The sequence below is a fragment of the Chlorocebus sabaeus genome, chromosome 10 (genome assembly GCF_047675955.1).
Source record: "Chlorocebus sabaeus isolate Y175 chromosome 10, mChlSab1.0.hap1, whole genome shotgun sequence".
In the NCBI taxonomy this organism is placed as follows: Eukaryota; Metazoa; Chordata; class Mammalia; order Primates; family Cercopithecidae; genus Chlorocebus; species Chlorocebus sabaeus.
In genome coordinates, this window is record NC_132913.1 from 56841034 (window position 1) to 56857610 (window position 16577).

At 40.4% G+C, this 16577-nt stretch overlaps 1 protein-coding gene across 8 annotated transcripts in view; it reads right to left on the reverse strand.

Annotated features, from left to right (window-relative positions):
• The window catches only part of FASTKD1 (FAST kinase domains 1), a 52309-nt gene that overhangs the window by 15492 nt on the left and 20240 nt on the right, over positions 1-16577 (reverse strand). For all 8 annotated transcript variants that reach the window (XM_007965288.3, XM_007965287.3, XM_073019795.1 and 5 more), the window contains 4 exons: positions 13533-13643; positions 11516-11647; positions 2109-2595; positions 614-728 (listed from right to left, as the gene is read on the reverse strand). In XM_007965288.3, coding sequence (XP_007963479.1) covers positions 614-728; positions 2109-2595; positions 11516-11647; positions 13533-13643 — 845 coding nt within the window. The remainder of the gene's footprint in view (positions 1-613; positions 729-2108; positions 2596-11515; positions 11648-13532; positions 13644-16577) is intronic.

A 16577-nucleotide genomic window follows, 5' to 3' on the forward strand; every position in this document is an offset into this window, starting at 1 on the left:
AATGCCTACAACTTTGAAATAGCTCAGAAAAAAATAAGAGAGTCAGAGAAACAAACAGACAAGCAAATACAATAAAATGTTAACATTATTGAATCTATACAGTGAGTGTGTATGTGTTCTTTGTTTAATTATTTATACAAGTTTGACATTTTTCTTAATTAAAATGGATACAGTTTTTTTAGGGCCAGGAGCAGTGGCTCACACCTGTAATCCCAACATTTTGGGAGGCCTTGGCAGGTGGATCACCTGAGGTCAGGAGTTCCAGGCCACCCTGGCCAACATGGTAAAACCCTGTCTGTACTAAAAATGCAAAAAATTAGCCAGGTGTGGTGGCACACGCTTATAGTCCAAGCTACTGGGGTGACTGAGGCAGGAGAATCACTTGAACCCAGGAGACAGGTTGCAGTGAGCCAAGATTGTGCCACTGCACTCCAGCCTGGGTGACAGAGCAAGACTCTGTCTGAAAAACAAACAAACAAACAAAAAACCTTTTTTTAAGTAGAGAATTCATGGCTATTATGGTTACCCTTTAAATGAGGGACATCTCCTAGCTCAGCAGCAATAGGTAACCTCTGACTTATTCACTCAGTGTATTACCAAACAATATACCTACCTAAATAAGAATTAAGATGTTGCACGCAAGTTCCAAAAAATTCATCCCTTTGAGGTGGATCATAGTTCAAAGTGCTGAATGGAAGAATAATAGCAAGGATTGTAAAAGGATGGATCTGTATAAAAAGAACAAAAAATTTATAGTTTAAACTTTAGGAAAATAAGACAAAATTTTAACCTAATTATTTTTTAGGAGAAATCTTTTCCTATTATCACTACAGTTAAATAATAAATGTATCACTCTGCTTATTAATTTTTCCATCCTGCTATAATTTATTTAACCCCACCTACAATTATTAATAACTCCAAAAGTGTTAATGTAACAAAAAAGAAGTAAATCAGACAATCTACAAATTTATTTTGTTAGGTGTAAAATTCTATTCTGGCTGGGAGTGGTGGCTCATGCCTGTCATCTCAACACTTTGGATGGCTGAGGTGGGAGGACTGCTTGAGGCCAGGAGTTTGAGATTAGTCAGAGCAACATAGTAAGACCCTGTCTTTATTTAAATTTAAAATAAATAAATAAATTCGGTTTCAGAATTCATTAGTCACTAAATTGAATAGGAAACAGTATCAGCAATTTCCATGATAATCAGTACATTTTATAGAATAATCATAACGTAGGGAAGTTTCTTAAATTACAATCATTAGCATTCATTTTTCTTTCATTTGCTTTTTTATTTCATTTTTCACTCATTTATCCAATACTTAATGACTTCCAGGCATTATACTAAGCAAGTTAACTTTTTATTTTCGGTTGTGAGAAACACTGTCTTTTAAATAAAGGCCTTGCTCTGATATATTTATGATAGTGATTTTGTAAGTGAGCTGCTTCTCATATAATCCATAAAGTGGCATTTTACAAGTAAGTCCCAGAAATAAATCTGCAAGAAGGTGCAATGACAATTTAAGAATACTGTTGCCAATGGATACCTTACAATTTTCTGTTTTAAGCTTATCTCACGCTTTTGAATATAACTGCTTTTAAATGGTAAAAATGATAACACATGATTATAGAAATAAGAAAAAGTAAAACCAAAAATCATTCATACTCTGCTGTCCCAATATGAGTTTCCTCAAATAATTGATTCCTAATCTTAATAGTGTAATGAACCAAAGAATGATTGCTGATTCTTTCCAAATCTGCAATGCTGGAAGAAGAAAGTGACTTCAAGGACAGGAACAACAAATCGCTGCAACAGAAACCAGAGTTTTCTTTGTTTTTTTTAAGAGACAGGGTCTCACTCTGTCACCCAGGGTGGAGTGCAGTGGTGCAATCACAGCTCACTGAGCCTTAATTCCTGGGCTCAACCAATCCTCTCATCTCAGCCTCCCAACCACTGCAATTACAGGCTTGAGCTACCATATCTGACCCAGAATTTATTTAATTTTTAAACCTCAAATTCCAATCCAAGTTCTCAAAATGCCTATGATAAAAATTATGCTTGCAGAAGTTGACAACTCTATAAAATTAATGTGTAACATTTAAATTTCACCTTTTCAATCTGCTGAATAGTCACTGAGGCTATCCTATCAAGTAGCAAAGTACTGAGGTAATCAGTATTAGAAATAAAAGATGCAATCTCCACAACATTTATGTAATTAATTTCATCCACGAAATGCTGTAAAGTAGCAATCGTTTCTTCAAGAAGTGACTCAGGAAACGTGATTCCTCTGACAGATTTAAGTTCCTCCCATAACAGATCCAAACTGTTGCTGTGTTGTAGTCTCTGACGACCATAGTGATCTAATTTTTGAAGTAGTTTCAGTTGTTTCCCAGTAATACTATCCAAATACATGTGATCATACTGAATCCATCTTAAAACAGATGTAGCAAAACTACTCAGGTTATTTAGGTTACACTGTGGTAAAACGGCTTCAATTCGGGATATCCCCACTTCGTCCAAGTGAGGAGAAGGGAGCAGGGAAATAGCACACACCAGAATGGACACCTCAGTTGGTATGAAACTAATTTTCAAATAACTGCAAAATAAAAAATGAAGAAAATTAATACATCAGCCACAAAACCAAAATATATATGTATTAAAATATGAATATATATAATGAGTACTACAATTAATAGGTAAGATGATGATTCAAAAAAACCTCTTTCAAACTGTGTTTTTCCTCTAATCTGAAGCCACAACAATCATCAACACAGAAGACTTCTGTGATCAAATGTGTGGGGGTTCTTCCAAGCAGGGGACACCAGCTGGGTGTCCAATTCAGTTCTGACACTATCTACCTGGAGACAGTGTCAGATCCCACAGGTTGGGAACTTGGTCTCTAAGACTGACCTCTCCCACAAAAACCCCAGACTCCAGTTGCAAAAGTAGGCCTCCAGAACTTCTGAGCAACTGGCTTCAAGTTGGGGTTCTCACGACCTCCTCTTTGGGTTTAATTTGCTGAAGTGGTTCACAGAACTCAGAGAAACAGTTGCTTATGTTTACAGATTTATTATAAAAGATACTATAAAGAATGCAGATGAAGGGACAGTAGAGTGAGGTATGTGGGAAGGGGTGCAGAGCTTCCATGCCCTCCCTGACCATGCCACCCTCCAGGAACCTCCACGTGTTCAGCTATCCGGAAGCAGTCCGAACCCACTCTTCTTGGGTTTGTATGAGCTTCATGATGTCAGCATTTCTTCACATAGGGTGTCGGGTGGGATCTCTCAGGGGAGTGTCTTTAAGACCCACGATCAGAAAGGTGGAGGGAGATTAGAGTCCTCCTTTAGGGCAGGAGAGATATTCTGTTTCCAGAGCCCTAATACACCTAACATGGTAACAAAAGACTATAGCAAGAGCTATAGAAGTTATGAACTAGTAACTAGGACGAAAGCCAATATATGTAACATCACAGGTGGGCATAATACAAGTTAATTTAAGAAGAGTTAGATAGGCCAGGCATGGTGGCTCATGCCTGTAATCTCAGCATTTTGGGAGGCCGAGGAGGGCGGATTGCCTAAGGTCAGGAGTTCGAGACCAGTCTGGCCAACATGGTGAAATGCCGTCTCTACTAAAAATACAAAAAAATTAGCCAGGCATAGTGACGTGCACCTGTAATCCCAGCTACTCGGGAGACTGAGGCAGGGGAATCCCTTGAGCCAGGGAGGTAGAGGTTGCAGTGAGCCGAGATCATGCCACTGCACTCCAGCCTGGGCGACAGAAGACGACTCCATCTTAAAAAAAAAAAAAAAAAAAATGGGAGGCCTAGACGGGCGGATCACGAGGTCAGGAGATCGAGACCATCCTGGCTAACACGGTGAAACCTCGTCTCTACTAAAATACAAAAAAAATTAGCCGGGCGAGGTGGCGGGCGCCTGTACTCCCAGCTACTTGGGAGGCTGAGGCAGGAGAACGGCGTGAACCTGGGAGGCGGGGCTTGCAGTGAGCTGAGATCCGGCCACTGCACTCCAGCCTGGGCAACAGAGCCAGACTCCGTCTCAAAAAAAAAAAAAAAAGAGTCAGATAAATTCAATGATAGGTCCATAAAGGATTATTCAGGAAAGCCTAAGACTTCCTGATGCCCTCCATCTCAAAAGAAAAAAAAAAGAAAAAAAAAAATCTTTAGCCATAGAAATAGTGGAAGGAATAAAGGAATAAAACAGGAAGACCTGTTCTGTTCTGAAGCACAGGCCAGAATTTTTTATTCAAAAATAAAACCACAGTCCCAGGGAAACAAAAGGTCCATGTCAGAACAATGTTTCCAGTGCTGTTGCTGAAGAAAGAACTTGGGTTCAATTTCTGATATGACCTGTAAGGCCCCGGCATACAGTGATCACCTGATAAAACTGGTTCCTTTTTTGTTTCTGATACATAGTCCAACATTTAAAACAAACGAATAAACAAACAACAACAAAAGAAATAGGACATAGTTGACCCCATTTTCTACTTATTTCCCAGATCCCCATGGCACGAGTTGCACCACCAGGACAATAATTGTTTAAAAAAACAAATTAAAAAACTGGGGGCCAGGCATGGTAGCTCACACCTTTAATTCCAGCAATTTGGGAGGCCAAGGCGGGCATAGCTTGAGCTCAGAAGTTCGAGACCAGTCTGGCTAACATAATGAAACCCCATCTCTAGTGAAAATACAAAAAATTAGCCGGGTGTGGTGGCACATGCCTGTAATCCTAGCTACTGGGGAGGCTAAGGCATGAGAATCACTTGAACCCAGGAGGAGGAGATTGCAGTGAACCAAAATCACGCCACTGCACTCCAGCCTCGGCGACAGAGCAAGACTTTGTCTCAAAAAAAAAAAAAAAAAAAAAAAAACTTTAGGTATAGAAGTAGTGGAAGGAATAATACAATCTAAAACAAAACTGAGGCCGGGCACAGTGGCTCATGCCTGTAATTGCAGCAGTTTGGGAGGCCGAGGCGGGCGGATCACGAGGTCAGGAAATCGAGACCACCCTGGCTAATATGGTGAAACCCCATCTCTACGAAAAATACAAAAAAAAAAATTAGCTGGGTGTAGTGGTGGGCGCCTGTAGTCCCAGCTACTCAGGAGGCTGAGGCAGGAGAATGGCGTGAACCCGGGAGGCGGAGCTTGCAGTGAGCTGAGATCGCTCCACTGTACTCCAGCCTGGGCAAGAGTGAGACTCCATCTCAAAAAAATAAATACATAAATTGAGTTACCTTTAAAATATTTTTTAAATTAATTTTTTTCTGGAGAAAGGGTCTCACTCTGGCGCCCAGGCTAGAGGGCTAGTGACACAATATAGCTCATTGCAGCCTTGACCTCTTGGGCTCAAGTACTCCTCCTGCCTCAGCTTCCCTACACACTGGGAATATAGGCACATGCCGCCACACCCAGCTAATTTTTTGTTCTTTGTTGTTGAGACAGGGTCTTGCTTTATTGCCCAGGCTGGTCTTGAACTCCTGGGCTCAAACAATCCTCCCAGCTCAGCCTCCCAAAGTGCTGGAATTACAAGCATGAGCCACTATGCCTGGCCATTTAAAATATTTAAATTAGCATACTAAAATAATTGTAATATTAATATTCAGTGTTAGCAAGGGTGTACTGATACAGGCACTCTCATTCACTATTAGTAAACTTAAAAAGTTGGTGTAACTTCCTGGAAAGCAATTTAGCAGTATGGCTTTGAAAACTTTAAAAGTATTTTAATTATATCATTTGACATGGTCAATTCCTGTCTGGGAAACTAACCTAATAAACTAATATAAAATCCAGGTAAAATATATGTGTTGTTATTCATCTTTTTTTTCTTTTAGAGGGAGTCTTACAATGTTTCCCAGGCTGATCTCCAACTCCTGGGCTCAAGTGATCCTTCTGCCTCAGTTTCCCAAACATAGCTGGGTGTGACTGAGATACAGGTGCACCCCACCATGCCTTATCATAGTGTTTATATGGCTAAAATGTGAAAACAATCTAAATAATTAGGGGGAATAGTAATAAGTGAATTATGGTACAGTCAAATGATGGGTATTAACCAGCCATTATAAAAGATTTACAAAACATTCTTAATGATGTAGATGCTTATAAGGTAAAATGACCAAAAACAAATAAACAAAATTGTATGGTAAACTAGGAAAAAAAATACATATATGTAGTATACAACAAGGAAATAAACCAAATTGTTGACAGTGGATGAATGAGTTTATGAATAATTTTTATTTTCTTCTTTATATTTTTTTCTTTTCTTTTTTTTTTTAGAGACAAGGTCTTACTCTATAGCCCAGGCTGGAGTGCTGTGGCATGACCATAGTTCACCGTAACTTTGAGGTCCTGGGCTCAAACAAGCCTCCTGCTGAGTAGCTAGGACTACAGGCATGAACTATTACATCCTGCTAATATTTTAGTTTTTTGTAGAGATGGGGGCTTGCTATGTTGAACACGCTGGTCTTGAATTCCTGGCCTCAAATGATCCTCCTGCCTCAGTCTCTCAAATATACTTTTTTCTGTTTTCCAAAATTTTCAAAATGATTTTTACATAATATTTGGTCCAGTGCCTGACACAAGCAGGCAATTAGTTAGTACTGCATATTTCATTCTTATAACCACAAAAAATTAATACACTAGTTTATATTAAGAAATGAAAGCCTTCAAAAAGCTGCATCATTGTGGAGCTACCAATCTTGAGATACTTTTCTACAAATAAACCCCCAACAGATAAATTTCTCCAACCTCCACTTGTTTTTCTTGTGATACTTCCTCAATTTCCAAAGCTTAGATATTTGTGTATATTTATTCATAATACCACAACATACCCACCAGAACAGCTAAAATTAAAAAGTATGAGCACTGTCCTGGGTTATAGGGGAAAAAAAGTTAAAAAAAAAATCAAGTGTTGGCAAGGATTTGGAGCACCAGGAATGTGTACATTATGTTAGTGGGAGTAGGGACTGGTATAACCCCTTTAGAAAATGTTCAGTAGCATCTACTGAAGATGAGGACATGCATACTCCATGAACCAATGATTATACTTGCTGGCACACAGAAATGAATATGTATGTTCACTAAAAAACATACATGAGGCCGGGCGCAGTGGCTCAAGCCTGTAATCCCAGCACTTTGGGAGGCCGAGACGGGCCAATCACGAGGTCAGGAGATCGAGACCATCCTGGCTAACACAGTGAAACCCCGTCTCTACTAAAAAAATACACACAAAAAAAACTAGCCGGGCGAGGTGGTGGGCGCCTGTAGTCCCAGCTACTTGGGAGGCTGAGGCAGGAGAATGGCATAAACCCAGGAAGCGGAACTTGCAGTGAGCTGAGATCCGGCCACTGCACTCCAGCCTGGGCGACAGAGCGAGACTCCGTCTCAACAACAACAAAAAAAACATGAATTTGTTCATAAACAGTACTGTTGATAATAACGAAAAACTGGAAATAAATCGAATATCCATCAACAATAGAATAAATAAATTTTGTTATACTCTTACAAGAAAATACTATATGACAAAAGTATACACAAATCTCATAAACTTAGTATTGAGCAAAAGAAGCCTGACACAAAAGAAATCACACTGACTAGGCGCAGTGGCTCACGCCTGTAACCCCAGCACTTCGGGAGGCCAAGGCAGGCAGATTACTTGAGTGCAGGAATTCAGGACCAGCCTGGGCAACATAGCAAAACCCCATCTCTACTAAAAATACAAAAAGTAGCTGGGTGTGGTAGCACGTGACTGTAGTCCCAGCTACTCATGAGGCTGAGGCAAGAGGGTCACTTGAGTCCAGCAGGTGGAGGCTGCGGTGCGCCAAGATCACGCCACTGTACTCCAACTCCAGTCTGGGAAAACAAATGAGACCCTGTCTCAAAAAAAAAAAGAAAGGAAATCATACTGAATGATTCAATTTATATAAAGTATAAAGGCAAAACCAATCCATGTAGTTACAAATAGAGATAGTTAATCTTGGAGATGAGGACAGGGTAATGAGGAAGGCATATGTGTATTTTATGTAGATTATATTTCAATAAGTTAAAAAAATACAACAGACATTATTCCAGTACATGAAAACTCTGGGTTCCTTGAGCTGTTTCAGGACCTATTTACATAAGCATTTATGTAAATTATTAGTTCAAATAGAGTACATTCCTTCTAATATCTACTTGAGATTATCTGCACTGAAGTGGAAGAAGGTAATTCTGAAACATGAAGTATCTATGATTTTTATATAACAACTCCCAACTTTTAAATGTTAGTCAATAACTCAAACACTTTTGATATAATTTTAAACCACAGTGATACATAAAGGCTCTCCTTACTCAGAATTTAATAAACTTTAACATTATCATATGTGCTTCAAGTCTTTTCATAAAAGCAACAAAACATTCAAGGAAAATGAAATCTTCTTTGATGCTCCCACTCCTGCTCTTATTTTTCTGTTAACATACCTAAAAGTATTCATCGGTATTGAATAATTTAATTTTTTAAAAAACACTGTGCGGCCAGGCGAGGTGGCTCAAGCCTGTAATCCCAGCACTTTGGGAGGCCGAGGTGGGCGGACCACAAGGTCAGAAGATCAAGACCATCCTGGCTAACATGGTGAAACCCTGTCTCTACTAAAAAAAATACAAAAAACTAGCTGGGCGAGGTGGCAGGCGCCTGTAGTCCCAGCTACTCGGGAGGCTGAGGCAGGAGAATGGCGTGAACCCGGGAGACGGAGCTTGCAGTGAACCGAGATAGCGCCACTGCACTCCATCCTAAGCAACAGAGCGAGACTCCATCTCAAAAAAAAAAATACACTGTGCAATGTACGTTTACAGAAGCACAATTCACAATTGCAAAGATGTTAACCAACCTAAATGCCCATTGACTAATAGGTGGATAAAGAAAATGTGGTAAATATATACTATGGATATCATGGTGTATATTTAATACACCTTTCATTAGCCATTGAAAAGAACAAAATAATGTCTTTTCAGCAACTTGGGTGGAGCTGAAAGCCATTATTCTAAGTGAAGTAACACAGGAGGGGAAAATAAAAAACTGCATACTTTCACTTATAAGTGGGAGCTAAGCTATGAGTACGCAAAGGCATACAGAGTGATATAATGGACGTTAGAGAACAGAAAAGGGAAGTTGGTAGGTGAGCTAGGGATAAAAAAAAACAATACATTAGGTACAAAATACAATACTCAGGTAATGGGTGCACTTAAAATCCCAGAATTCACCGCTATACAATTAATCCATGTAACAAAAAACCACTTGTACCCCAAAAGCTACTGAAATATTTTTTAAAAAAATAAAAACATAGGCCAGGTGCAATGGTTCATGCTTGTAATCCCAGCACTTTGGGAGACCGAGGCAGGTGGATCACTTGAGGTCAGGAGTTCAACACAAGCCTGGTCAACATGATGAAACCTCGTCTCTACTAAAAATACAAAAATTAGCCAGGCGTGGTGCCTCATGCCTGTAATCTCAGCTACTTGGGAGGCTGACAGGAAAAATGCTTGAACCTGGGAGGCAGAGGTTGAAGTGAGCCAAGATCATGCCACTGTACTGCACCCTGGGTGACAGGGTGAGACTACATCTCAAAAAAAACAAAAACAAAAATAAAAATAAATAAAAACATAAAAATAAAATATAGAAAATTTTTTTAAAGCATGCAAAAAAAACACCCCCCACTCTGCAGACACAAATCATGCCTGGGCTAGTGTATAATATCTAATTTAGAACATAAAATTCATAACTGAGAGGCAGTCTATGTGGAATTCTATACTAAATATGGAAGGGGTGAAGAAACAATAAGCATCTTATCATCTTACCATCTTAATAAGAAGAAAGTTATTTTTCAAGAAAAAGATAAACTTTGTTATAACATCCTAATATGCTAAATTCTCATCTGATAATATGTCATTTCATATTACTCAGTTCAAAACCTTTTTAACCATAATGGCATATCACTTTATTATAACAAAAATCATGTTCATCTATATGCTTGGTCTTTCAGAAATCACAGTAAGAAATCAGGCCAGGCGCAGTGGCTCACGCCTGTAATCCCAGCACTTTGGGAGGCCGAGGCAGGTGGATCATGAGGTCAGAAGATCGAGACCATCCTGGCTAACACAGTGAAACCCTGTCTCTACTAAAAAAAATACAAAAAATTAGCTGGGCGTGATGGCTGGTGCCTGTAGTCCCAGCTACTCAGGAAGCTGAGGCGGGAGAATTGTGTGAACCCGGGAGGCAGAGCTTGCAGTGAGCTGCAATCGCGCCACTGCACTCCAGCCTGGGCGACAAAGCGAGACTCTGTCTCAAAAAAAAAAGAAATCACAGTAAGAAATCAAACTAGTTGGGCACGCTGGTTCAAGCCTGTAAAACCACCTCTCAGGAGGCTAAGGTGGTAGGATTGCTTGAGCCCATGAGTTTGAGGATGCAGTAAGCTATGATCATGCCACTGCACTCCAGCTTGGGCAACAAAGTGAGACGGCCATCTCTACAGAAAAAAAATGTGCCAAGTGTGGTAGCACTACTACTTGGGAGGCTGAGGCGGGAAGATCACTTCAGCCTAGGACTTCGAGGCTACAGCAAGTTATGATTGGCTGCAGTGAGCTATGATTGCACCACTGCACTCCAGCCCAGAGGACAGAGTGAGACCCTGTCTCTAACAAAAAAAAAAAAAAAAAAACTATATCTGTAGAAAATAAGGTGATTTTAAATTATAAAGGGAAAATTCTATATGAAAACACTTTTTCACCAGGCATGGTGGCTCACATCTGTAATCCTAACACTTTGGGAGGCTGAGGCAGGTGGATCACCTGAGGTCAGAAGCGAGACCAGCCTGACCAATACAGTGAAATCCCGTCTCTAGTAAAATTACAAAAATTAGCCGGGTGTGGTGGCACATGCCTGTATTCCCAGCTACTCGGGAGGCTGAGGCAGGAGAATCGCTTGAACCGGGGAGGCAGAGGTTGCAGTGAGCTGAGATCGCTCCACTGTACTCCAGCCTGGGCAACAGAGCAAGACTCTGTCTCAAAAAAAAAAAAAAGAAAAGAAAAGAAAAGAAAACACTTTTTCACCAACATCACCATTATATCTTATTCTCAAAAATTTAATAAGCCTTAAAATAGGCATGCATGCAAGACTGAAAGGCCCTAAATATGAATGCTCCCAAAGGGAGTTGAACTTTTGTCAGCAGTCCCAATCTCTTCATGGTGGCTCCATTTTGCAGGAAAGGAGAATGGCTTTGCTATTCATCAATTTACTGCCATTCCTCTCCTAGGGAACTCATCACCCTGCTGGCCTCATTTCCATTTCAAAATATACTCAGCATGAGCATTGGCAGAATGGCTGCGAGGGAGATAAAGTGTCTTAACATTTTTACTAATAAGCTTCACTATTTTGCCTCCATAACTTCTAGCACCACTGTACACAGTTAAACAAAACAAATATTGTGGCTAGAAAATGAAATACTAAGCAAAATTTCTATTTTAATCTTACCTAAGCAGTAATTCTCTAAGTTTTGCAGAAAACTCCTTCCTTTGGAAATGCAGAAAAGGCAGTGCTTGAGTTATCTTCAACAACTCTAATGGTTTATAGCTATCCAAATGTTTATGCAGAACTGAAGTAACTCTAAAAAGGATTGATAGAGCATATATTATAACCAGTTCATTCATTCATTACACATTTACTGTGGCGCTTTCACGCCAGACACTCTGCTGTGTGCTGGAGAAATAGCAATGAATGAGACGAGATTTTCTATTCCTGAAGAAATGTCTCAAGATGGCTCTAGAAATGTAAACAAACTAAAACAGAATGAAGTAAAAGCGATGAATCAAGTGTGAATGAAATAATATTCAATTATCAATAGTATGAGAAGAGAAAAGCATAGTTTGTCTTCCTCAATTTCACAGAGGATCAAATTCCACATCCTCCCCATAACAAAATCTTTACCAAGAGTTACCAATAATTAGCAAGACTAATTTAATTTTCTTCCTTAAATCCACTGGCCCTCAAATGAAGATGCTTAAAAGCAAAGGGAAATTCTAAAAGGCAGTAAGTTGGAAAAAAATGGGACATAAGAAATATTAAAATAAAGGAACATATAATAGGTCACGAAAAATTAAGCATATACAATTAAGCACACATAAAAATATAAGTATATATTTTTTCTTCTGAAATCTCAAGTTACCGAAAAGCCAACAAATGGCAGTATGATTTCAAGGTAACATTGTGGTATGAGACAATCCATGTTCATATAGAATTGACTGTGCTGCAGAAACTTTCCTTTTGAAAATTACAGACTTGGTAATTTTGGGAGAATTGCTTGAGCCCAGGAGTTCAAGACCAGACTGGGCAAAATAGTAAGACCCTATCTCTACAGAAAATTTTAAAAATAAGAAAGAAAGAAAAGTAAGAAAAGAAAAAAATAAAAGGAGGGTCTTTATGGTCTCTATTTTACAAGGTTATGATGCTCTGCTCGAGTGTAATAGCACAAATAAAATGAAAAATGCTACAAACAATTGTCATTTCTACTTTGAAAAACAAACCACACTCTGGGAGGCTGAGGCAGATGAATTCCTCAAGCCCAGGAGCTGGAGACCAGCCTGGGTAACATGGCAAAACACCATCTCTACAAAAAATACAAAAATTAGCAGGGCATGGCGACGCGTGACTGTAGTCCCAGCTACTCAGGAGGCTGAGATGGGAGGATCAATTGAGCCTGGGAGGTGAAGGGTGCAGTGAGTTGTGATGGCACCACTGCACTCTAGCCTCGGCAACAGAGCCATACCCTGTCTCAAAAAAAAAAAAAAAAAAAGGCCAGGCACTGTGGCTCAGCACTTTGGGATGCCGAAGTAAGTAGATCACTTGAGGGCAGGAGCTCTATACCAGCATGGAGGGCTGGGTGCGGTGGCTCTCACCCCTGTAATCCCAGCACTTTGGGAGGTTGAGGTGGGTGGATCACTTGAGGTCAGGTGCTTGAGACCAACCTGGCCAACATGGTGAAACCCCGCTTCTACTAAAAATACAAAACTTAGCCAGGTGTGGTGGCAGACGCCTATAATCCTGGCTACTCGGGAGGCTGAGATAGGTGAACTGCTTGAACCTGAGGCAGAGGTGGCAGTGAGCCGATATGGCACCACTGCACTTAAGCCTGGGTGACAGAGCAAGACTCTGTCTCAAAAATAAATAAATAAAATTAGCTGGGCATGGTGGTGGGTACCTGTAGTCCCAGTTACTCAGCAGGCTGAGGTAGGAGAATCGCTTGAACCAGGGAGGTGGAGGTTGTAGTGAGCAGAGAGAGTGCCACAGCACTCCAGCCTAGGGAACACAGTGAGACTCTGTCTCAAAAAAAAGAAAAAGAAAAAGAAAAACAAAGTAGAACATAAACAGTGCCTTAAGTGTTAATTCCTTATTTCTTCAAAACAACAGGTAGATTAAAGAAAACCATTTTTCCTCAGGAAAAAATAGGTGCTTATGAATAACAAACTTAACATCATAAATTTCAGAAAGATACCTTTTAATCAGATGTGAATTTCTGCTTTCCATATCTTCCATTGCTCTCAACACTGCCAGGGCTTGCTCACCAGTTAGGTCCTCTGACATCAATAACAAAGTTGATTTAAGTCTAGAAGCAAAAAAAAAAAAAAAGTTTTTGGTTGAAAAACTGGGCCGGGTGCGGTGGCTCACGCCTGTAATCCCAGCGCTTTGGGAGGCCGAGACGGGCGGATCACGAGGTCAGGAGATTGAGACCATCCTGGCTAACACGGTGAAACTCCATGTCTACTAAAAAGTACAAAAAACTAGCCGGGCGAGGTGGCGGGCGCCTGTAGTCCCAGCTGCTCAGGAGGCTGAGGCAGGAGAATGGCGTAAAACCCAGGAGGCGGAGCTTGCAATGAGCTGAGATCCGGCCACTGCACACTCCAGCCTGGGCGACAGAGCAAGACTCCGTCTCCAAAAAAAAAAAAAAAAAAAAAAAAAAAAAAAGAAAAAAGAAAAACTGAAAATTAGCTTGCAATTTTTTTTTTTTTTTAAATAACAGTTCTTGAGTAACAAATAGGAAAAAAAAGAATATAAACAAAAACTGAATCCAATATATAACCCCAGTGTTCTCCCCACATTACTCGAATATAAAATAGTACTGAATAAAGAAAAATATATTGTCTTCTTCAACGAAATTCAGGCCTCAGTATAATCCAATCTTAAACTGTTTGAAAAATAAAAGTAAAGATCTTTTAAGATTTTCAAATAATACAAGGTTATAATGGTTATAAAATACTATGATTCAGTGAAATTATTCAATACTAGAGAGCTAAGAAATGAACAACTGATATTCTGACAATTTCCCAAATGTTTTAAAACTGAATAGGAATCATCTAGGAGTCAATAAACCTGCATAGTATCAGAAATCTCATATACTAAGCACTTGATATAACAGTATAAACTGAAAATTAACAAAGCTGATCCATTTTGACTATGATTAGTTGTCAGTTGAACTACCCAAAGTAGTGTAGTAATGTTAAGTATCATGATACATGTGCCTTTTAGAATCATTTAGAAAGCAAGCTCAAAACGTGACATCTGAGGATAGGATAAACTAATTGCTTATACACACTGGATAACTCCATGCCATCCTTTCCACCAACCTTTTCAAACATTTCAAAACCAGTTTCTCCACAAATTTTTCCCAACCACTTCAGTCTATATTTTTCTCACTTCTGTCTGCTCACAGCACTATCCATATCACTAATTTTATTGTTTTCTCATAAACTATGTTGTTACGGTATTTACATATTTCAATTATATCTATCCTCTCAATTGCAATGTAAATTCCTTGAAGACAGAGACTCAGTTAAATCCAACTTTTGTACTGCTTTAGCACTGAGATTTTAATAGTACTTGATGACAAAAAATGGTTCCAATAAAGTTTGTTTGTATGTGTGTTTCTTTGTTTGTTTTGAGATGGAGTCTCACTCTGTTGCCCAGGCTAGAGAGCAGGGGCATGATCTCAGCTCTCTGCAACCTCCGCCTCCCAGGTCCAAGCGGTTCTCCTGCCTCAGCCTCCCAAGAAGTTGGGATTACAGATGCCTGCCATTGCACCTGCCATCACTCCCGGCTAATTATTTTTTGTATTTTGTTTGTTTGTTTTTTGAGATGGAGTTTCGCTCTTGTCGCTCAGGCTGGAGTGCAATAGCGCAATCTTGGCTCACTGCAACCTCAGCCTCCCAGGTTCGAGCGATTCTTCTGTCTCAGCCTCCCAAGTAGCTGAGATTACAGGTGCCCACCACCACGCCCGGCTAATTTTTTGTATTTTTAGTAGAAACAGGTTTTCACCATGTTGGCCAGGCTGGTCTCAAACTCCTGGACTCAAGTGATCCAACTGCCTCAGCCTCCCAAGGGGCTGGGATAACAGGCGTGAGCCACCATGTCTAGCCCTTTTTTTTTCATATTTTTAGTAGAGTCAGAGTTTCACCATGTTGGCCAGGCTGGTCGCAAACTCCTGACCTCAAGTGATCTGCCGTCACTGGACTCCCAAAGTGCTGGGATTACAGGTGTGAGCCACCATGCTGGGCCCCAATAGTTTTTAATAATCACCTTGTTTCCATCTTGATATAGTCTTAAGATGTGCTCTTAAATTTTTTCATATAATTCAAAGTACTCTTTTTTTTTTTTTGAGTCAGAGTTCCACTCTTGTTGCCCAGGCTGGAGTGTAATGGCGCGATCTTAGCTCACTGCAACCTCCGCCTCCCAAGTTCAAGTGATTCTCCTGCCTCAGCCTCCCGAGTAGCTGGGACTACAGGTGCCCGCCATCACGCCCAGCTAATCTTGTATTTTTAGTAGAGACTGGGTTCCCCTATGTTGGTCAGGGTGATCTCAAACTCCCCACCTCAGGTGATTCACCTGCCTCAGCCTCCCACAAGTGCTGGGATTACAGGCGTGATCCACTCACTGCACTCAGTCACAAAGTACTCTTAAAAAATAAAACTTTCTCCTAAAGTTTTTCCTAACAGAGTAATGATTCCCCTAGTATGCAACTCTTGGAACCCCTGCTTAAGTAAATCTACTAATCATACTTATGTGTTAGGATTATTATATAAAATTCTTTCTTTTTTTTTTTTGAGACAAGGTTTCTTTTTTTTTTTTTTGAGACGGAGTCTCGCTCTGTTGCCCAGGCTGGAGTGCAGTGGCTGGATCTCAGCTCACTGCAAGCTCTACCTCCCGGGTTCATGCCATTCTCCAGCCTCAGCCTACCGAGTAGCTGGGACTACAGGCGCCCGCCACCTCGCCCGGCTACTTTTTCTGTATTTTTTAGTAGAGATGGGGTTTCACTGTGTTAGCCAGGATGGTCTCGATCTCCTGACCTCGTGATCCGCCCGTCTCAGCCTCCCAAAGTGCTGGGATTACAGGCTTGAGCCACCACGCCCAGCTTGAGACAAGGTTTCATTCTGTGCCCAGACTGGAATTCAATGGAGTGATCTCAGTTCACTGCAGCCTCAGCCTCCTTGGGCTCAGGTGATCCTCACGAGTAGCTGTGACTGTAGGTGCGCACTGCCACATCCGG